At 44.4% G+C, this 22,977-nt stretch overlaps 1 protein-coding gene across 1 annotated transcript in view; it reads right to left on the bottom strand.

Annotated features, from left to right (window-relative positions):
* The window catches only part of rapgef2b (Rap guanine nucleotide exchange factor 2b), a 116,072-nt gene extending 93,831 nt beyond the window's left edge, over positions 1-22,241 (bottom strand). The window contains 1 exon segment of the mRNA XM_080465468.1: positions 21,599-22,241. Within this exon segment, the coding sequence (XP_080321594.1) occupies positions 21,599-21,667 (69 nt within the window). The 5' untranslated portion in view covers positions 21,668-22,241.
* Positions 22,242-22,977: the final 736 nt, after the last annotated feature.

Below are 22,977 nucleotides of genomic sequence, written 5' to 3' on the forward strand. Positions count from 1 at the left end.
ATTTTCAAACCACATCACAGCGTATTATCTCAGAAGTCTCCCTTGGCTTCATTACTTAAACTGCTAAATGTCACTTCCATCACACAAAAATAAGCAGAAATGCTGCAGATTCCTTCAGTGGCGTTTCCAATTCTCCACACTGGACTTTAATGAGGCTTTGCATTAAATGAAATGTCAGTCTAATCAATGCCTCTCTGTCAGATAAAGAGCGTATGTCTGCATTGGAGGCTGGATTGAAAAAAGCTGGAGAATAATGAGGCGGACGGAGTCGCTGTGTGGCGGTAAACAGACTGCCGCGGCGTAACAAGGTAAACAGGCCGCCGGGAGTCAAACGACCAGTGTTGAAGGTTGGAAGGTCATGTTGCCTACGGTGCAGAATCCACTAATGGCAATATATTGCATTAAATTGTCATCTCAGCACAAACGCTACAGCATGTCTGTGTCAGTGTGCCAAGTGGGACTGAGGAGCCGCCTGAAGCCCAACGAAACAGCAGCGACGGCAGTTTGTTCCGAGATGTGCAGGACATTCACGGTGCACGTCTGTGGGATGCGTGTTTTCCTCTGTTTGTACATTCCTCACGCTAACAGGGCGGCCGGCCGCCAGCTGTCCTTGAGTCTCTATTGACAGAGAGTGTGGGATCTGCCGGGTATTTTTATCCATTAGCCTGTGTGAGAGAGCAGGTGGAGGCTTTGTGGGCTACAGCAAGGTCACACGGCGACGGGCGCCGCCGCCGCCGTCCGCGGCTATTCTGGCCAAACGTGGAGGTCTGAGTGTCCCTCGCACAAAGACACAGCAGGAGACGAGCACAAAGGAGCCACTGGCAGAGAAGAGCTGCCCTTTTTAAACATGACATTAGATCCCTGGGAGGGAAAAGCTGAAGTTAATCCTCTGAAAGAAGTCAAATATGATGAGAACGCAGAGAAGAGGCCTTGAATGAGGTATTTCATGAACACAGAGAACCGGCGTCTTCTACTGTATATTTTTGGGTGAAATGAGACACATCTTGCCGGTTGTCCTTGGTGTTCTGGCACAAGCACCAAATTAACAACCCGCACCACTTGAATGAATCTGGCACAAACTACCCAAAGCTAATTAGCAGCCTTATTAGCATTAAGGGCAGGGCGTTAGCTCAGCGCGTTAAGCTCGCCGAGCACACGCTCTTCCTTCTTCTCTGATTTGTTAGATGCGGGTGTCCGCCGCCACCTGTTCAGACGTGTTGAAGATAATTTCCTCGTCTTAACGCATCCAGACGCGGCCCACTTCCACTTCCACGGCGTCTGAATGATGAAGTGGTGAAAACTTAAGAGCACTCAGGAGCCGCCGTTGATCCGCCGCCGGGCAGCTGCTGGAGCAACGACTAACCCTAACCCTGGAGCAGGAATCATGGAGGCATGTGAATGAGCTTAACGACACCTCCTTCAGCCTCCAGCAAGTAAAAAAACATGGACTCTTGAGGCATGCAAATCAGACGCAGTGAACGGGTGAAGATTGACTAAAGAGAAGTGATGTTTTCATCCAGGAGCTGCAGGCAGCAAGCGGAACAGAAGCCCGGGCGGCTGACCGACCTCCAACACATCTGCTTCCATCAGACGACACAGATGTTGGTCTGGAAACCGGGAACCTCGTCCACAGATGAAGACTGTGTTGAGCTATTTAAAGATTTACCTTGAATATCACTGTGGTTTATAGAAACAAGCGGCGGTGTTGGAAAACCTCCAGAAAAATCAAAGTTCGTTATCCGGTGCTCGTGGGTCAATCTGAGGGTCTGACTGTTAAGTTGGTAATAAATAATTAGTGAAACTCAAACAGCGATAGTCACATCTTCCCAAAGAAATGTTATTTAAAAAGACATTTGTGAATTTAAATAAAAAATCGACCTCGTCAAAATGTCGATACTTCATTACATGACTCAAATAATACAACTTATGATCACTGGATATTAAACAATGACATCAAATAGAAAATAACAAATAAAGATGTTGAAGCTATAAAAGCAAAGCGAAAGCAAAGCATTTCCCAGTGAGGGTTTTATTAGTTTTGCTGTGGAGGTGATACTATAGTTTTTGGTTTCTCATCAAATAAAATAACAGAATCGTAATTAGGGTTGCAAAATTCTGGGAATGTTCAAAGCTGGAAACTTTCCATGGGAATTTATAGTTGGGGAAAATATCTTGTCACATAATCTTGGCTAAAACAACCAGATTTAATGCGAGTACACTCCTCCATCACATGCACACATCACTGCTGACTGCAGGGCTATTGAGGCCACGCCCCCTGCACGCACTATTGAGGCCACGCCCCCTACATGCACTGTGCACTCCTCCATCATATGCAGGTGATTGATAAATTAATCCCTGGAGGCCACACTTTGAGCCCAAAGCACAAGACTATTGAAGCCACACAGTTGAGCCTGCGGATTATATAAAGTCAAGTAAGTTTTTTATAATATTACGGGGTAAATATATTTGATCTATAATGGTATTATTGTTTAACTTGCAAAAATTAAATAAAAATGTATTGATACAGTAGCTGGCTAGCTGGTAAGTTAGGTGCTATTAGGTGTTATTTTTCATTTCATTGACCATTTAAGAGGCGAGCTTCTTATAGCGACCTCAGATGTGATGCTGTTTCTTCTCCTTTCATTTAGAATTTTGAATTGGACTTTTTTGGGGGGGGTGGGGGGTGGGGGGAATTTTACTTTTTGATTGGGTGGGGGAGTTCATGTTTTTGTTGTTCATTAAAATAATTGATTGTTCAAGAATTAAAACTAAAGTTCAACTCAAATAAATCTGTTTTTCATGTTTTTTTAATTGTATTATTTTACATGGATGTTTGCTTATGACAAAACACAAATATTTACATTTATGTTTGTATATGATACAGCGTGTTTAAATTACCCACAATTTCCAGTTAATTCCCATAAATTCCCAATAATGCCCATAAATTCCCTTAATTCCCATAGCAAGTTTCCAATTTCGCATATTCCCAAAATTCCCCAGCTTAACTTCCGATGGAAAGTTTCCAGAAAGTTTCCGGAAATTGTCCGCCCCTTTGCAACCCTAATCGTAATTCTTGTACTCAAAAAACCTTTTTGTCACATTTACAAAAGGAGTGCCTGAGGAAAGGTTTTACATTTACACAGCAACGTTTCGAAAATGATGTCTGTTTCCACGGAAACATAAGATATTCTGAAAACGACGTAGTGAGCATGTTGGGCCACTAGTGGGTGCTGTTGGTTAGTTTTAGTACTGAAAGCACGCACACATGCAGCAGAGAACAATAAACATAATAAAATTGGAGAACACGGACATTCCAGTGGACAGATCACCAAGTTGGATCGTTACTGCGGCGACTGTTAAAATAAAACTACCAATTCCATGACATGACAGTCATGACACGACGGAGGAAACGTTGTTGATCGTCTCTCCTGAGCATGTGCAGAACAACTAGTTACTACGGCCGCGGTGCGCATGCGAAGTCGCAGCGCTTCAGAAGATTTGTATTTTCCCGTTTCCACGGAGACGGACCACAGTAAACGTGGAAAACAGGAGAAATATGGGTCGACAGACCAAACTTTTTTTTGTGGAGTTTGCACGTTTTCCCTGAGCGAGGTGGTTCAGTTAAATAATTCAGAGGTGTATTTATATCATACTTATCTGGCATCAGCTGCAGCTCCCACAACGCTAACTTCAATAAAGATTTTATAGAAGAGAAATAGAATTTCAAACTACACGGTATTAATGTAAATTTGTCATGCAGTAAATGGAGAAAGATCTACTGGTTTGCATCGGGTGAAATAACTGCACTGTTTGTAACTGGAGAGAAATCGAGGAATGAAATAAATACCAGCATGGTAACAAAGGTAAACAAATGTCTTGGAGCACTAACACCTAAGTAAGTTCAAGTAAGAAAAAAAGCAGCGCATTAGAGTTTCAACTCTAAAAAAACTTTGCTTTGGAGTGAGGAGGAACTTCCCCGAATCACTGGAATCATTATCATGTTCGCCACACTCTCACAGGATCTCGCAGCTTCCTCATTAACGCCGAATCTCATTCGCCGCCTCAGACGCAAAGTGACGCACAGGGAGTGAAGTCAAAGCATCAGCAAAGTAATTACAGAGTCAAAGTGTTTGATGAGGAAAACACCAGTGAAACATGCCTGGGTGGAGCTCCGCTGTGGGAGACTTCTTGAAAAACGCTGTGTGTGTGTGTGTGTGTGTGTGTGTGTGTGTGTGTGTGTGTGTGTGTGTGTGTGTGTGTGTGTGTGTGTGTGTGTGTGTGTGTGTGTGTGTGTGTGTGTGTGTGTGTGTGTGTGTGTGTGTGTGTGTGTGTGTGTGTGTGTGTGTGTGTGTGTGTGTGTGTGTGTGTGTGTGTGTGTGTGTGTGGAATGGAGTATCCACCGAAAGGATTTCCTGGGGTAAAAAGTTCAACTATCGAGTTCCTTGTTTCGACTTCTCCACTTCAACAGCCACAAACAGGAAGTAATCAGGTCGGGACCCGTTCGTCCTGCAGCTGCTTCACCTGAGCGAAACACTTGCGCTTCATCTGACGTGATCTAACAAATCAGATTCAGCCTCCGAACGTAACGCCGCTCGCCACTAGTCGGGACTAAAGAGTCGTGAGAGAGCCATCCAACATTCAAATCAAACATTTAACATTAGACCCCGTTGGATTGTTATTACGATGACTGTCAAAATAAAACTTCCAAGTCCAGGAGAATATGAACGGGGAGCCATGACACTCTGGAGGAAATATGGTTCTTATTGTCTCTACTGAGCATGTGCAGAACTACTAGTTACCATGGACGTGAGGGGCATGACCAGGAACAGCGTTTGACTGAGTGGGAACATTTCCAAAAGTTTTTTGTTTTTCGTTTATGTTGTTTTAAGTTTTCCATTTTCACTTGAAAATATTGTTGTGGAATCGACAGGCCTTAATCTGCACAGAATAACTGCTGCTAGCAGCGCCAGTTAGCGACGCCACGGCTGAATTGACATCATTTATGCAGAGAAGCTGTGAGCCCCCCCCGGAACCCCCCCCCCCCCCCGGAACCTGGAAATCATAGAAAAGAACATCACATCAAAGTCTCACTGCATCATACAAAATACTGAAGGACCTTGATTAAGCTCAATTATTTACCAAATTGGAATTTATGTTCTTGGGTATTGACGTTCCCTGCTGCTGAAGCGGGAGACAATAGAAATCCCGAACTCTGCACTGAAGAAGAAACGTGAAGGGAACCGAACTGCTCACAAGAAGGAAAGTTTAGTGGATATCATCATCGAACACTTCAAAAAATAATACACAATAAAAATCTGTTATTACAGTTGAAGTGGATATTATGTACGACTTCTTATGTCCGGGGCACGTTGGTCTGCTGATCTATTATCCTGGACATCATTCAATATTTTTAAAGTACTGTACATTAGTAGAAGAAAAAAACAACAACCTACTATCATATATGGAGGATAAAGAGAAGAGCGCTAGATTACATGTGGTGAAGTGTGTTTGTACTAGAGATTAGAACTCCTGATACCTCGGGTAAAAAGGGTCACCGTGATATTTGCCGGCTCTACAACCACAACAGCTTAACGTGGCTTCAGCGGCGGCCTCGGAGCGATACCGGACACAAAGAGGTCTCTGAGCGCCGTCACTCAACCTCATCGTAGCAGCTCCGCGGCCGGGAACAAAGCCAACTGTCCGGCCAAATGAAACCTGCCTCATCTCGCTCAAACAAAGACCTCAAAGAGGTGCAGCGTAATCATCGCCGAGTTACGCAACGCCGCATAAAGATCGATTCATGAGAGCCTCAAAGCAAAAAAAAAACAAAACAGGAGCAGCGTGGTTAAAGTGGGATGGAGATGTGCTTTAATCTTCTGGGGCAAATGGCTCTCTTGGTGGCCTAAATGATCCGCCCCGCCCCTCCCCTCTCTCTTTCTCAGGTCCAATTAACTTGACATAAATAGCAGCCAAAGGCTGGAGGAGAGTTTCTAATGAAATCCCCCAGAGATCCACGACGGGAGAAAAATCCCGCAGCGTTCGATAACGCTCACAGATTGTGTCATTTGGTCAGTTTCCTAAACTGTGGATCCATTAATCCCAAACCTCCCCACCGTGCATCTGAAATATTTATGAAATTCAATAATCAATCTTTAAAGTCTGCGCTGCTCTGCGCTGTGGCCTTGTGCTCAGAGTAATTCCAGCATTACAATGCCGCTCCGGCTGTAGTTGCTAGGGAACAGTCAGAAACTCTTTTTACCGGGACGGCTTTCACACGCGCCAGATTTCTCTTTCTGGGCCCCCGAGACCAAAAACCCTCCCTGGTCACTGCAGGGACACAAGACTTCATTCATTTGGAAGAAATCTGGCTTCAAACCTCACACAGCCTTGTTTTAGGAGAATGTTTTCGCCATTCCTCGTTGTGGCAGTGCGAGTATCTTTCCAAATCATTTCCCCCAAAACTGCTGAAGGCATTTTGGGACGAGAGGAAACAGATTATTTTCTGCGTCGTGGATCTTTTTAGCACAACAGCAGCTCAAATTCTGTTCAGAGGGATGTGTTAATGATGTCCAATTTCTGCAATAAATAACTAAAAGCGGGTTCTAAAAATACACCGACTGTACTAATGCACATGACGAACAAAGAGAAATACTGTGTTTGTCGGTCTTGGCAAAGTTTCAGTAACCAACGCTTTCAAAGCAGAAAAGGGGGGAAATGAGGAGACGCACAAAACCAGTGTAGTTTGTTGGTATTTTCAATTTAAAAAAAGAAAAAGTAGCATATCATGACTTTATTAACCTGCACCAAACAAGACGTGCTGCTATCAGTGCTAGCTACGCTCCGATATCGTCTACCCAGAGGCGATGTACTACGATAAGATCCACTTCAACGCTTATGCATTTTGGTTTCAGAGAAACTTTGCGTTTACACTGCACGTTTAAAATGTTTGTTTCTATGAAAACAGCAGAAACGCTGAAAACGATGCAGTTTTTGTGTTGGGCCACTAGTGGGTGCCGTTTGTTTGTGCAGCGTTTAATAAGTTAAGTCTTCAATACACACAATATATCTGGCTACAATTTAAAATACTTCACTATACATTTCAAGTTTTAAACCAGAAACATCCCTTTGTTTCAACAATGCATTGACACAATATTGATTCGTGTGGAATCAACAGAATCGGCGGCACGACGCAGAAGCAGAGCCTGTGCATTGCAGTGATATTTGAAAAAAAATGACTTCAGGCTTCACAAACGATTTTTGGCCGTCGGGGTCGTCAGAGCCTTCACACTGTTCACCACTTTAAATAATGGTTTCTACAGACTGTACGAGCTGAAGCTGCGCCGACTCGACGTGGTTACGCAACAATAAAACGTCATAAGCGTGTATCGCCCATTCAGAAACAATAAAGGCACCAAACATGGACAGAACTCTCGCCCTGGCGGTTCTCTCATGTTTGGAGGAAAATCTCCAAAAGGGAAGCGAACATGGACGCAGTCGTGGCTCAAAAAGAGAGGCGAAGCGGGGAGGTCAATTTTGGAAACAGAGCTTTAAGTAAGTACTTGTAATCCTGTACTAGCATCCTGGTGTTACGCGGATAACTACGTCATGTCATCCTGCATTTCTATTGGTTTCGTTTAAACTGACGTGACTGCAGCTGCTGCTACGACTCCTCAGGTACCACACAGTCACATTTTACTAAAGATTCTCCCACAATCGAATCTTTCATCTCAGACGTTTCAAAATCGCACCGTTTGTTGAGCCTTTAAGTGAATAAAAGCGACTTGGCGGTGTGACGTAGGATGTTTCTATATTGCTCCCGAGCGCCGCCCTGGCAGTGGTCTCGTGTTTGGAGCCTTTCAGAGGGCCTCTGGGCTGCAGAATTACTGGCACACCTCCCGTGGAGAGGACATCGTCATGTACACTTGTTTCATGGTCGGTCCGTTTAACAGTAGCCGGGGGTCGAGCGCCTGCCCATTTCAGGACAACCTCCTCACCTTGTTATCTCCGACTGCAGCGACTGAAACCTTCAATAATAAAGACGACAATGAACAAGCTGTTCTCAGAGTCGAATGGTTAAAAAAAAAAAAAAAAACAGCACTTTGGTAAATGAGAGCTGATGATGTGTCTGGGAAGGTGCCAGCTACTGAGAGGTCGCAGGGCTGAAGCACATGAAGTCAACACTGTGGGCCAAGGAAAGCTTGTAGGGTCACTAAGTGCAGGCTGCAGGCGAGCATTAAGGTCGGGGTCCCAGAGCTTCGAGAGGCGTTCGCCGCTTCGGCTGATCGGTCGTCTTGGGTTTTGCATAAGTTCCACATTGACGCAGCGACTCGCCGAGTCCTGAATGGAAGCTTCCTGTTTACAGAGTTTCCTGATGATTCCAGCTAAGGCCTTTCACTTCAGTAAAAACGGCCTCTGCTCCAGACAGACGGGGATTTCAGGCGATATCCTGAGGATGTCTTACAAAAGAAACATGGCGGACCATTGTGATGTCCCACAACTTCAGTCACAACCTCGGGTTTTCCCTTTTCCTCAACCTAATTTCAGTTAATCAAAGTTACCGTGGAGAAAACTGAAAACCTTTTGTTTCTAAATCTCGTTGAGTAACATCCTGAGAAACAGCCCAGGATTTATTAGTTTGTTTTCCGGACTGACTGCACTTGTTATAATGCAAATAAGACCTGCAATCCCTTAATGAATGATTTCTTTTTAAGCACAAACCCTTCAGCCATGTTAAACTCGCTTCTTTTCTCCGCCTCTGTCCACCGTGATCGCTCAACTAAAACCAATTAATCTGAGGGAAGCCAACAGTTTCACCTCATAATTCAGTCCTGAATGCAGAGCGCAGATTAATGGGATGGTTTTCTGTTGACATGAATTTATGGACTTTTAAACTGAAATGTTTTAAAGTGGATTTCTGTAAAAAGTTATAATCATCTTAACAATAGAGTATTATATTCATCCAATAGAATAAAAAAAAAAAGTGTTTTATCAAACCTAAATGAATAAATCTGTTGTACCGGCTATGAGAGATCTTTTTCTAAAACTCAGCAATGTTTAGGTGAAATATCAGCATTTACCACAATAATATCATCATGTACTTTCAGACTGTCTTTAACTTATTCTTACTTATAACAAATGTCTCTAATAAATTATTGATGGTGTATTAAATTTTACTTCTCCGTCAGTCGTATTCATTCAGTGGCTTGTTAAATTAAACCGTTAAAGCCGCTGGTCCATAATACAAACCTTTGTTTAAGTGCTGAGCTTCAGTAGCAGAAACAGGTATCCTCAGAGTGGCGGCGTGACTCTAACAGTTTGTGACAGGCGCCGGCCGGCTGTAACAGGGAGTCATTGTGCCGGTCCGGACCAAAAGCTGAAAGGTCTGCGTCTTTCCCTCCAATTATAATCAAATGCAGTCTACATTTAGCTCAATAATAACGCTGCCGCAGGCAGTTTGACCTGCAGATACTGGGTTTTAATTATAGGCACGTTGGGACGGTGACCGTCGTCATGGTGACAAACAAAGCAACCAGTGAAACGGCAGGAATTTGTCCCGTCGTCATCACACATCAGTTCAAACTCACCTGTGAACGTCTGCCGGTCACCAGGTAGCTTCACTCTAAAAACTACAAACAATTACACAAAGTTTTTAATCTAAAACTTTCAGCAAATGAGGTTTAATTAAAAAAAAACAACCTTCAGCAGACACATAAAGGGAACATTTCAAACTTTAACTGATATTTATTAAATCAGCTTCAGTCTTTGAAGTCATGTTAAAAAAAAAAACCTGTTCCACAATAATTATCAGTTTTTATTTACCTTAGCTTATCTTCCTGAGTCACTGAAACCAATAAGAACTAATATTTAACAATTAAAACATTTCTGTAAAGGAACATTCAATCCTATATTCAATCACAGGTTTATGGTACGGTATGATATACTGTATATCTTTATTTCAAACACTTTAAAAAAAGAAAATGATCATAAAATTAAAAGACAATGATACAATGTGTTTGTACCAATAATATGAGCATAGAGAAGAGAGAAAAACAGTAAACAAATATTCTTAATACTCAGCACAACCATAGTAACTATAATATTAATAATCAATATTTACTCAATCATAATAATAGTATATATTTAGTTACCGGTATTTGAAAAGGAATAGGGAGAAGCAACTTGCTCATCTAGCCCTACCCCGATTCTGTCCTAATTATCCGTTTTATTTAATAAAATAATCCATCTCTGAAATTAAACTACCGTCTACCACTGTATCACTGCCATTAAGATCATCCTTATTGTCCTTTACATAAATTTTCTTTATATCTTTTGATAAGATATTTATATTACCTTTTAGTGTGCTTAATATTTGACGTGAAAAGCGTTTTTTCATGTTGAATTCCCCCCTCAGATTGTCCCCTTCACAGCAGCTCCTCCTGCCTTCGGAGACTGAAGCCACAAACTTGAGTATTTTTAGGCGGGGACAAATTGTTTTTCCCCCTTTTGTACTCAGCATTTCAGTGCTCATTTCCCAAAACATGGATTACTGAGGCTCAGAAGTGTCCAACAGCATCTCTTCAAAAATCATAGCTGTCCAGCACCCTCAGCTGTCCTTGAACGCCTCTCCAAAATCAGCGACGCTCAGATGTCTGGTACTTGGGCGCGGTCTGTGAACGCTTCTCTGGTGGAGCAATCTGCTGCTAATGCTAAACGACGCTCAGCAGCGGATCGATGTGTGGATTCAAAATCCGGATTTGATTTAATCGACATTCAAGAATATTTGGTGCTTTTGAGCTGACATTGGGTATGCTCCATTCTTTCAGGGTCCCAAAAAAAAAGACGATGCTTTAAGTGAATCGGGCTCTGAGATGTTGACTCGAACTCCAAACCTTTCAAAATAATAGCAGCTAAGATTATACTAAGTTTCAAAATTGTCTGCTCTTTTTTACTGCAACTTGTTTTTCACGTGGGATGACCTTCTCCTCCCACCGTGAAGGTCAAATCTTCCCCCACAATGAGCTCTCCCCTTCATCACAGTTTGAGACAGAACATTATTTAACACAACAAATCAGTCTAGTTCTGCCTTGCAGCGCCGCATTATGTAATAATGTAATAATGTAATACAATTTTAACACATTTTGTAATAATCTGATGCATTTTGTAAGAAAACTCCTGAACGCATTTTGTAATAACTTCTTACATTTTGTACCAGTTAATACAAAATAAGAAAACGGAATAATTTGGTGAATCATGTAATAAATTTTATCGGTTCTATATTTAACAATGAGGGAAAAATGAAGTTTCAGTTGGACTAGAATCATATGTCAGTCGTTGCTTCTGCTCACGTCCTGCCAACACAGCGACGGTAGAACCAGGATCTAAATCAGGCTGAACTAATTAGATCAGCTGCCATCGTGGCTGCTAGATTTTTAAAGTTACAAGATAATCAGTATTTCCAGTCATTTCTAGTTCCTTCACTAAGTGAAACCAGATTGTTGCTGCCACTGAGTGCATTTAATCATTTAACCTGCATTTTGTAATAACTGTTGTATTTTGTAACAAGTTATTACAAAATGTGGTGTCATTACATAATGAATTGAAAACGTATTACATTACTACATGTTGAACCATTATTACATAACGCAGCACTACATGCCTTGATGTCCGATGAAAATATAAGAAATTACACTTTTGAGTAAAAGAATGCGGCTCATCTTGAGCATCAACCTCGTTATCCTTGGTTTGTCGAACTCAAACTAATTAGTGATGACGACAGAATCCCATTGTGAATCAGCTGTTATTACATGGCTGCTGGGAGAAACTTTCATTTGGTGTTGATTCTGTGGTTTTCACGGTTTCAGGGTGACGGATCGCCGCTCTTTGTGTTGCGTCGTTCAGTTTGGACGAACGCACCTTTTCTCAACAGTCTGAAGTGTTTGCTTGTAGTGAAGGGAACTAAATGACTCAATCAGAAACCGTAAGACGATTGCATAAGCATGATCCCCTCAAAAGAAGTGCTAAAGTGGCGTTATGCAAGCCGGTTTTCTGATCCTCGGTCTTTGTTGCTCCATAACACAAAAGCAGATCTGCATTCCCGCCGTTCAGGGTGATTAATGAAAAATGGTTTGAGCTCGGCGGGAGTGATTTAAGTGTGAAGAAAACATCCAGCCATACGGGAAAACGTCTGGCAGCGGATGACCGTCCGAGGTCAACCCAGTCAAGTGTCAATTAGCCCGGTCAAGGTCCGAGGCGGCCGGCGGCTAAAGCCCGATCATAAATAATGCTTGGCTGGAAGTGACATCACCGCTTTCTGAGGAGGGTTAAAAGCTGGAACGCTGCGAGAAATGAACACCACAATGTCATCCGGGTAAAGGAGGAGGAATGTTCCAACTGTTTCCACAAACTTCTCCAACAGGAAACACAAAAAAACCCCGATAATCTCACGCTGGCACCCAGAGAATCTGCTCTGCAGCCGTTAAAAGAGAAAATATAAAAGGAGGTTAAGATAATTATGGCCCGTCTTTCCCAACCGGCAGGAAGCAGCGAGAAACTGTCAAACATTCCAGTGAGAATCAGATTATGTGGAGGCCTCGGTAATGAACGCACATTTTCCCTGACGGCCGCCGGACGGAAGGACGGACGGACGGAGGGACGACTGCAGAGCGAGAAACGTGACCGGCCACAGGTTAGAGAAACCCCGAGGGAGCAATTACAAAGATAAAGTTTCAAGAAGACAGATAGCGAGCGGCGGTCTGCTCCGCTGCACACAGGAAGTGGAACAACAGTGTTTCTAATCGGCGGGACAGAAACCAGGGAAAACGTCCCGGAACCTCCGAGTCCTGCTGCTGCATCACTTCGCACGTCTCAACAGACGGATGGAATCAAGAGCCGGCTGACCACCTGACATCCACCTTAAACACCACACCATCAACGTTAGAACAAACGCCACACCATCAACGTTAGAACAAACGCCACACCATCAACGTGTCGTCTCAGGACAAAGCGAGAACTTGTCTTTTCTCCGAGCTGTCCTCGTGTCGTATTTAAACTTCACGTACTTTCGTTAATCAGGCTGCGAGTGGATTTTCTTTTTATATTGACAGGAAACAGATTCAGGCGACGTTTCGAGTAAATAGTCGTTGCTTTTTTTTGTTGTCGTTTCAGAAAAGTTTTGCATTTACACGGCAGCGTTTTGAAAATGACATCTGTTTACACGGAAAGTAACGCTGTAAACAATGTAGTAAGCATGTTGAGCCACTAGTTGGTGCCGTTCTAAACATCAACAATGGGAGGAGAGGACTTTCTAATGGACAGACCACCAAGTTACTTTACATAGAAGCATAGCATTTAGCTCTTTGCAATTAAAGAAAAGCTGGAAACAGCGACTCCGGCAGCAGCGGGTCGCTGATAAATATTTTAGCGCTTTAGCAGGTGAGCTATCAGCTCGAGGCGTCGTGTTAATGCGGCTGGCAACACACACACACACACACACACACACACACACACACACACACACACACACACACACACACACACACACACACACACACACACACACACACACACACACACACACACACACACACACACACACACACACACACACACACACACACACACACACACACACACACACACACACACACGATCACTGAGGATCTTTCATTCAGCTTGATTCCTCCCAGATATTCAGGATATAAAAACGGATCACCGTGTTGCCCGACTCAGACAAAACCCTCTGGATTTTAAACCGTTTGCACCGAGCCCAGAAACTGCTGGGGCTCTGACCCGGGCGTTCAGCGGAGGTCGTCTTTAACTACCATTCCTACAAATACTGTAAACAAGCATTAGCTGCAGGGTGAACCCCGATTCTGGGATTTGGAGAGCTCTAATCGCAGGAATTAATCAGCTCTGCAGCCGATCCACATCATGTCTGAGCAGCGCACCATGAGGAGGGTTTAGACGGCAGATTATTGACCGTGTGCCACCGAGGCCAGACTGAGAACTCACTCACACAACTTGGTTATGACCACAAAGGCTAACATAACCAGGACACAGGCCTGCAGCACCAATGCAGAAGATTGTCTACATTTGACAACAACTCTGCTTGAACAAAGCATCCTGTCATACGTCAAATTTATGTTTTAAATACATCTTTTGTAAATAATCACATTTATTTGCATGAAGCAAGTCTTTTACAGAAATTCTGTGAAGTTAATTCAACGTAAAATACTCGAGATGTGTGTCATTTTTCTGATTTCTAACATCTTTTATGACGTGTCAGTGGCACATAATTGTGTGTTTTACACAAAGTATTTAATCCTCCTGGGTTGCGGGGCAGTAACTACAGCTAAATAAAGAGATAAACTTGTGTTTTATGCGCCCTGTGATGTCGTCTGAATTTCCACGCTCGCTCTGAAATGAAGCGCTTAATGACAGCAACAGTAAGTGCAGTTAATTCGGTCGCACTCAAGCAAATATTGCCCGTCAGGAATGGTTTATTCTTCAGGCAGCCAAGTAGGTCTGCGGCTCCGGTTATGTAAAGCTCGCAGCCGCTCGGTGGCACGAGGTCTGCTCCGCTCTGCCGCTGGAATCTGTGCAGACCGCGACTCCGAGCCGTTCTGCCTTGCTTCAAAAATACCTTGAGGAATGTGAACATAAAAACATGATTTAGTTTAATATAGATATATAGATAGATAGATATATATATATATATGTAATGCATGTGTGATTGAGCTGGTTCAAATGTACCGAGCGACCCTGAACGCAGCGAGGCCTTTCTTATCGGACCTGATAAAGGTGAAGGGCGACGCAGCAACGTCAACAGTGGCGAGCGCTGCTGTCGGAGGACAGAGGTTCAGGGAAGCCGAGGCCTGAAGACGTTGAAAAGGAAAGAGGAAAAAAGGTGCGACCAGCTGATCAGAGCTGCATGTGGCAGCGCTCAAGGCCAGAGAATGAAATCGGAGCAACTCGCAGGCCATCATGGGGTCTCTTGATAAACATTCCACTTTCTTTATTACTGCGAAAGAAACAATTCACCCGAAGCAAATCGAGGATACTTGTGCAACGTCTGCAAGATAAAACCTCAGGAACCTAAAACTGGGTCGAGCTGCCGACTCCAGTTTTAGTATCACAGTAGAGAAACCTTACATTAGTCTATTACACAATGAGGGGGAAAGGCAGCGCTGATATTTGCTGCTTCGTACCGGAATGAGAGAAAATGTTCCACAGACTCGTTGCACTGAGTCGATGCTGTGGTGGGAGTGAGAGTCGACTCCTGCTCTCAAAGTACGTCTGATTTAGTGAACATTATTGTGGGTAACAGAATATAAAGATATCACAATTAAAACAAACTTCAATATTAACGGTCCCCCGGCTAGATTTTAATCATACAGTCAGCGAGTAAATACTTCAACTTGTTTTGTTTGTGCATGTTTCTGGAATCGATATTTATCAGGATTATTAAAGGAAATAAATGGGAGGAAGTACAACAGCTGCTCAGTTCACCAAAACCTCAACCTGAATCTGCAATCAACAGTCATAAACAGGGTTTGTGGTGTTTCCCCTTTGTCAGACACTTTATTTAAAATACCTTGTTGACCAACTTCTGATCCACTTTTTAAAAATAAATATGAAAAAAAAAACTCTCGAAGAAAAAGCAACATATGCAGAATGAGCTCAAAGAACCACTTTACATATCACCAGAGATATTCAATATTAATGGTGCATCTGAACACAAACTGCGCTGGACTGGTCGGTTCGTCACTAGATTTTTTTAAAGGAGCTGAACAAGCAGGAGAGAAAACACTTCTAGGAATGTGAAGGCTGTTGGCCTGTGGCCCGTCACATTATCAAACATTATCTCCACACTAAACCATAAAACACCCATAAAAGTCACCGTCCTGCCATAAAGGGCTTCGATGTTTGATTTAAGGGGAAGTGTTTTCACCGGCGGCTCCCCGCAGAGTCATAAAGATGAAGCAGTTATTCTTATAACTAACTGATCAATACGTTTTATCAGGAACCGCGCTGCGATTTACAAACACGAGCTGCAATTAAAAGGATTCAAATGAAATGGTGCTCGTGTGTGTGTGTGTGTGTGTTTCCTCTTCCCCTCTGAGTTCTTCTGCTGTGTTTCAACAGAAACGGGTCACCGGAGTCTCGGCGGTGTGTTTAACCGCTCCGGCCTCCACGCTCAACGCAAGAACAACATGTGACATCATTTCACCACTGCAGCCGCCGTGCAAACAGCCACCGGCCGCCGCACAAATATACAGGAACAACCGCGGGAAAACTTGAGAGTGGCGACCCGTTTCTGCAGAAACTACGAGGCAGAAGCTTAAACACAAAACAACAAGCCTCAGATCGGTTCTTCCTGCTGGAGTCAAAGAGGCGTCCTGACGCTTTTCCTTTTCCTGATGATCCGCAGCAGGATGTCGAACAGCTCATCAATCACCTTACAATGCTTGCTGTTCACAAACTATGCAAAAGGCCCAGTTTGCGCGACATTTCAAGTGAAGGCGCATCGTTTTTCTAGTTTCTGTTTCCAGTTTTCACGACAAGGGAGCCCGAGCATTTCCAAAAAGTTGCGGGGTCTGAGGCCACGTCCACACGAGCCAAAACAATCAATTCTCAAAGAAATTTCTATCAACACGTCACTGTGAACACGGCTCAACACGAGGCTTCGGGGCATGTAGTACATCTGCCAGGCCTTTAGGGGCACTGTGACTCACCAAAAACACAGAAGAAGACATGGAGCACATAGAAATTTAGAAGTAGACTCCTGCTCATAGACTTCGTTATAACTCTAAGTTGTATAGGTCTACGCTCCTGCTCCTCCTCCAGCTGCAGCGCCACCTGGAGCATGCAGTCCGCCGTTGTTGTGGTTATTAGGTGACCGTGGTGGGGAGGAGAGGGGCGGCGATTACATCATTTTTCTTTGTCGTCCACACCTCACAGCCGAGCCGGGGTTTTAGAATTTCCCCACCCTGGATCTCATGTTAAAAAAAAAAAAAAAACACACACACATTTCCGGGCTTCTAAAACTGGTATGGATGATCGGCCAAAACCGGTGCGTTTACAGGAACCGGCGTTCTGGTGTGGACGGCCCCGAAACCACAGAAGTCACAGTTTTCTATTCTCAGTTGCATAATCAGCATCGGCTGGAACTCGAATTAAACAGCAGGTCGGTGTGGAGATTTCCGGAACACGTCAGGTTTGAGTGATGGTGGCTCTCCTCTGGTGTGAAGGAAACGACGACGCTCCTCTTCCTGAAATAATTCGAGAGCAGGAGGCCATTTCCTCCCATCCTGCCTCTGAGCTCTCGCACCGTGATCAAACTCCACTCCACGTTTCTTTGTCGGTTTCTTTCGGTAACAACCGGCCGTAGTGACGGCTTGGACACTGCAGTCATCAGGAGAGTATTTCATTTAGCGATGAGACTGCGGGAGTTGTGAAGCTCGTCCTTGCAGATCGGCGGCGTGCAGCAGGGTCAGCGCTCCGCTTTGTGGCCTTTAGCTTCGCCACCTGGCTAAACAAGAGCAGAGACGAGTCCGGCGGCAGCCGCACAGCTGACCGTCTTTGTTCCTGCATCGTTCCATAAAGTGAGCACTTTACACACACAGCTCTCATGTTTCATCACATGTCCCGCTGACGAGGACACGGAGGCAACGTCACAGTCAAGACAAGCTCCAGGTTTTATAGAGACGAAACGTAACGTTTACATACAAATTCAAAAAGCTGATCAAAATCCGGATTTATGAAATGAGATTATTCAAGTCAACTTGTAAATGTTTGTAAATGACAGTAATCTTATTAATAGATATCTCCCTGTGTAAACGTGTTCAGTGAAGTCCTGTGTAGAGACGGAGCAGCCAACTGTACACTTTTCATTCAAAATGATATTAAAACAGCTTTAAATCGATATATAAACCGCTGAGGCGTCACATGTTGCGTTAGGCGCCGTTGACACGCTTCAGGTAAAAATGCATCGTTTTTGTTTACAGACGTTTTGTGTTTAGAAGCACAATGTTCTGGAAACAAGGTCATGACACTGTGGAAGCAAACGTTGTCCCTCTCCATCTACTGAGCATGTGCAGAACAACTTGTTATTACGCCCGTGGTGACCAGGACCAGCAGCAGCGTTCAAAAATGGTGTTTTCAGTCACGTAAACGGAGATTAAAATCAGCTGGGAAACCTTCCCCGCAGGGCCATGTGTGTTATTCAGAAGTGAAATAATGAGATATAGCAAAGACGTGAGTAAACAACAAATATAGACACATGCAGGAGTCTCTGTCCCGAGGCAGAGTGACTGAGTCATTACACCATCCAGGAATAAGAGTCGTTTGAAAAACAAAAAAAAGAAAAGAAAAAGCTCCCCTCAGGATAGACCGAAGAAATATTCTCTCAAGATCAAACCTGCAAGCACGTGATGAAATCCATCAACCACACGGCTCAATTCCAGATTCCTTCTTGAAAAAGACGCTGTTTTGGTAAATAATGAGGCGAAATATGTGAGAATCAGGAAAACAAATATGTAACTAATCACAACACTGTGTTTTATATGCAGGAATGTAATTATCTCTGTTGAAGGAGACCTGAAAGCCATTACTAATCAAATAAAGGCTGTGTGTGTGTGTGTGTGTGTGTGTGTGTGTGTGTGTGTGTGTGTGTGTGTGTGTGTGTGTGTGTGTGTGTGTGTGTGTGTGTGTGTGTGTGTGTGCTTTTTGAGCTCCAATTTCCTGTAAGCATCAATGAGGTTTTATTCTATTCTACATTATCTCAAGCTGCCTTCATTTAAATGCCGCCGCCATCAGACTCCAGCGTAAAGTGACGAGGACAACGCGTCCTCAACCATCCCCATCGGGGTGTCAAACATCAGGCCTGTGGGCCAAAAATGTCCTGCAAGAGGCTCTAATCCGGCCAAACCACCAAGAAAATGGTAATAAATGGAAAAGAAAACTGGATTTTTTTTTTTTAAACATATTTAATAGTGACACAATTTCAGTGATGCTGCCATGAAAGCTCGCTACCTGGTTATTGTCAGTTATAGGAGAGGTTTTATGGACATTTCACTGTATTTTGCAGGAGAAGATTTGATCTGAATTGGCTTTATGTTGAGATTGGAGTCATTTTCACTGGTATTTTTTTTTTACATCTTCATCACAGACACTCTGAACCACAATAAAGACAAACTTCAAGCTTCAATTTAAAAGGTTATCATGTCCGTATTTCTCCCGTCCACACCAGTCAAGATGAGAATGCTGCTGTATGTGGAGCCTGAGTCGGTACTAAACTCGTCTGATGCATCTAATTTGAAGTCGCTCGGTGACGTTGAAGTTTAACGACAGCGTCACTTTCCAGAGACGCTGCGTCGTCGTCCTCCCCCATCCACAAGAACTGCTGAGGAAACTGACGAAGCCTGTCAGGTGCAGAGTTATTTAACCTGCCATGTGACAATGAGGTGACGCAAAGGGTCAAATCCCACCGCGGCGAGTCTTTACAGATAAAGAAAGATCCCCTTAACCGTTGGCTAATCCAGCCTGAGCGGTCCTGCCAGCACCATGAGGATAAAGAGTGTGAGCCGGAGCAGCGGCTGGACATCTGAAAGGAGCTGCTGCTAAATAAAAACTAAACAAAAAAACTAAAAAAGACGGTGTAAAAGGGGATACAGTCTCGTGAATTAATGTCAAAAAGACTTGGTTTTCCACTGCAGGCTTCCTCCAGGACAGGAAATCACATCTTTCCTCGTTGTGAAAGGTGCTGATTTGATGGGTGTTCACGCCGCCTGCAGCGCTCGTTTTTCTTCATTTCAGAGAAGCTGTGGTATGAAATGTTTGCACACCGACACAGCACAGCTTCAGACCGAGGCTCCGGAGAGCTGAAGGGCCACAGACGTACCGGCCAGTTACTACCGGCTCTTCCAGAAGGACGCCAGCTTATGTGAGAAGTTTAATCTGAATATTTTCTCAAGGATTCTACGTTCTTCACGGCAGGTTAGGACGGCTTCACAAACGGCTTTCTGGCTTTAATAACGACACTGAAAGATAAATTTTTACATGGGAGTTGTAAAGATAAGGAAGGTTACGGATCAGAGAAAAAAAAAGGCTTTAGAAACTGAGGTCATGACTCGTATAAACAAATCACCTGATTGCCGTAGAAGAGTTTAAACCGGAACACTGATGTCGAATAATGTTTGGATCCTCATCGTGGCATCTGTCACCCAAACAAATTAGAGCTGCTGTAAAGACCACAGGCCTCGGGCCGTTAACAAGCCACCAATGACACCATAATTGTTTCCTCAATGTCAGATGGGCGGGCAGCGGCTGTGCCACTTACAGTAGAGCCCAGGTGTAAGTGGTGGCCTATTGATCGTCCTGTGTGTGTGTGTGTGTGTGTGTGTGTGTGTGTGTGTGTGTGTGTGTGTGTGTGTGTGTGTGTGTGTGTGTGTGTGTGTGTGTGTGTGTGTGTGTGTGTGTGCAACAGATATGTAGCGATCTAATCTGTACGGCAAAACCGTTGTTTTTTTCAATGTTTGTTCCACCGACACAGATGAGAAGCATAACTGAGAATAACTGAGGGCGGAAGCACGGGCCACAGGGTTTGCATGAGTGAAGAGGCGTCAGGCCGCCGCTGCAAACTTCTGAGGAGCACAAAAACATCAACTTCTACCTTAAAATCTGCACAATGCAAAGATCAGACACTCAGGTGTGAACATGTGTGGCTGCAGGTTAAGAGATCAAACACGGTTTTCATCTAAAAGATTCATCAGCCTTTAATTCTCAGTGAATATGAAGGAACAGACACCAGTTTCACGATCTGCATGTTTTGAAAGGTTTTTCACTCAATATGCCCCTCTGGCACATTTTCTATTTTTCTTTCTGAGAAATGCAGCAGTCAGTGCATACATGCACAAAGCAGGAGGCAGAAACAAGAACTTGTGATTTCACTGGCTGAAGGCTGAAGGCTGAAGGCCACAACACTGCTCCAAATCTGCATTATGGACATGGTGAAGTGGAGGAAACATGAAGAGCTGCAGTGTTCCTCTAATGCCAGCAGTGGCTCACACCAAGTGGTGCTCTAATCCTCAACAATGGAGGAATCCGTGGGAAGAGATCACTCGTGTCATGGTCTACCACAAACTGTTTGGACAGGCTGATCCGGGCTACTCGCGTCGCTTTACCCATAGATCTATACCACTACTCTGTTGTTTTTTTTCTACAAAATGCAGCAGCGGTTCTGTCCCGGGACGGTGGCATGGAGCAGAGAAGCTCGGCCCAAGAGGCGCGTCCGAGTCTGGACTCACCGCCGCTCCTGTCGCGATAAGTAGCTTTGATTATCTGCTGATAAACGCTTAACGGGCTGTGGCTGACACACACACACACACACACACACACACACACACACACACACACACACACACACACACACACACACACACACACACACACACACACACACACACACACACACCAGTTGCACTCGGACACGGAGTCCAAACTGTTGCGCTCCGGGGCGCAGCGGAACCGCTCCAATGCTCCAATATTCCAATCATCACAAAAACACGAAACAATAAAGTATGAAAACGTCTCCTCTGACCTGTTGCGTCCTCTCAGCCGGATTCATCATCACCGCCTGCCGAAAGCTGTTATCCACATAGGACGCCATTGTTTTGGGAGCCGCCGTCTGGAGCAGAGAGAATTCCTGAACGTCGGAGCGGGTGTACGGATCCAGGAGCGCGGCTTTACGCCGCAGAAGTCCTCCTATTGTCTCTTAAAGTCGCCTAAGCTCCGATGCTAGCGGATAAGCTGGGGAGTGCCCGAAGCCAGGCCACGACCGGAGCCAGACAGCGGAGCGGCTCCTCGGGGTGTCCGAGCCCCGGGATCGCGTCGAGACGCGCGGCGGCGGCGGCAGCAGCTTCCCCGCCGGGAGCAAACTTCCTCTCCGCAAAGCGAGTCGCAAACTGTTGCGGGGGGCTTTATTTTCTCAGGGGGAAAACGTTGTCCCTGTGTTGGAGCCAGCGTTCAGCACAGCCGTGCCTTGTCTCTTCAGCATTGTAGCGGCGGGGTCGCAGGCAGAAACGCGTCGCGGTGATCCGGTCAGCAGCAGGCCGGCGTCCCTCCCCGGGGGCACACCGCGCCGCGGCCGCTGAGAAAACACATTCCGACAGCGTTTTTAATGCGCCAAAAAGTGCAGACAGGAGCGTCGCCGCTGTGCTCTGTTGTGTGCCACCATGGTGACTGACGCTCAGGAACAATCCAACGGAAACCAGCGAACAGCCGCGGCCGCCGCTTCCTGTGCGCGCTCCACAATAAACCTGCGGGGAGCCGGGCGGGGGGGGGGGGGGGGGGGGGGGGGGGGGGTGTCTCCAGGGCGCGCGCACTGCAAACATACTGCAAATACACTGGAAACACACTAGAAATATTCTGGAGACACTCTGCAAACATATTGAAAACATTCTGAAAACACACTGCACAACTTTACCTAGATCCTTATTCAGGTTTACACCAGAATGAGAATCAGTTAGTAGAACTGGAGAAATAATGACTGTCACAATCAGAATCATATTCAGGATTAAAAGTGGAATTACGATTAGAATATAAATAACAATTGTAATAAAACTGGGAGGAGATTGAGTGTCAGAAGTTAGATTACAATAAGAATTGAAATTAGAATTACAGTGTAAATACACTTAGAATTACAATAACACCAGTGATGTTGGACGTTTGGGTTTAATCTGTGATTGTGGCTTGATTGAATATTGGTGCTGAATGTGAGTGACTGAGAGTCTTGAGTATGATAAAAGGAGGCAGAAGATGGACGATAACAGGAGTTAAGAATAGCAAGAAGTAGAAGTTCAAAATCGAACTGAAAACTCTAGATTATTAAAACTGCACTAAAAGTCAAGACAACGTGTTTAAAAACAATACTGACGTAAATATACAAAGTACTGTAAAAAAAAAAAATCCCATCAATTA

This window comes from Lipophrys pholis (genome assembly GCF_963383615.2).
Source record: "Lipophrys pholis genome assembly, chromosome: 6".
In the NCBI taxonomy this organism is placed as follows: Eukaryota; Metazoa; Chordata; class Actinopteri; order Blenniiformes; family Blenniidae; genus Lipophrys; species Lipophrys pholis.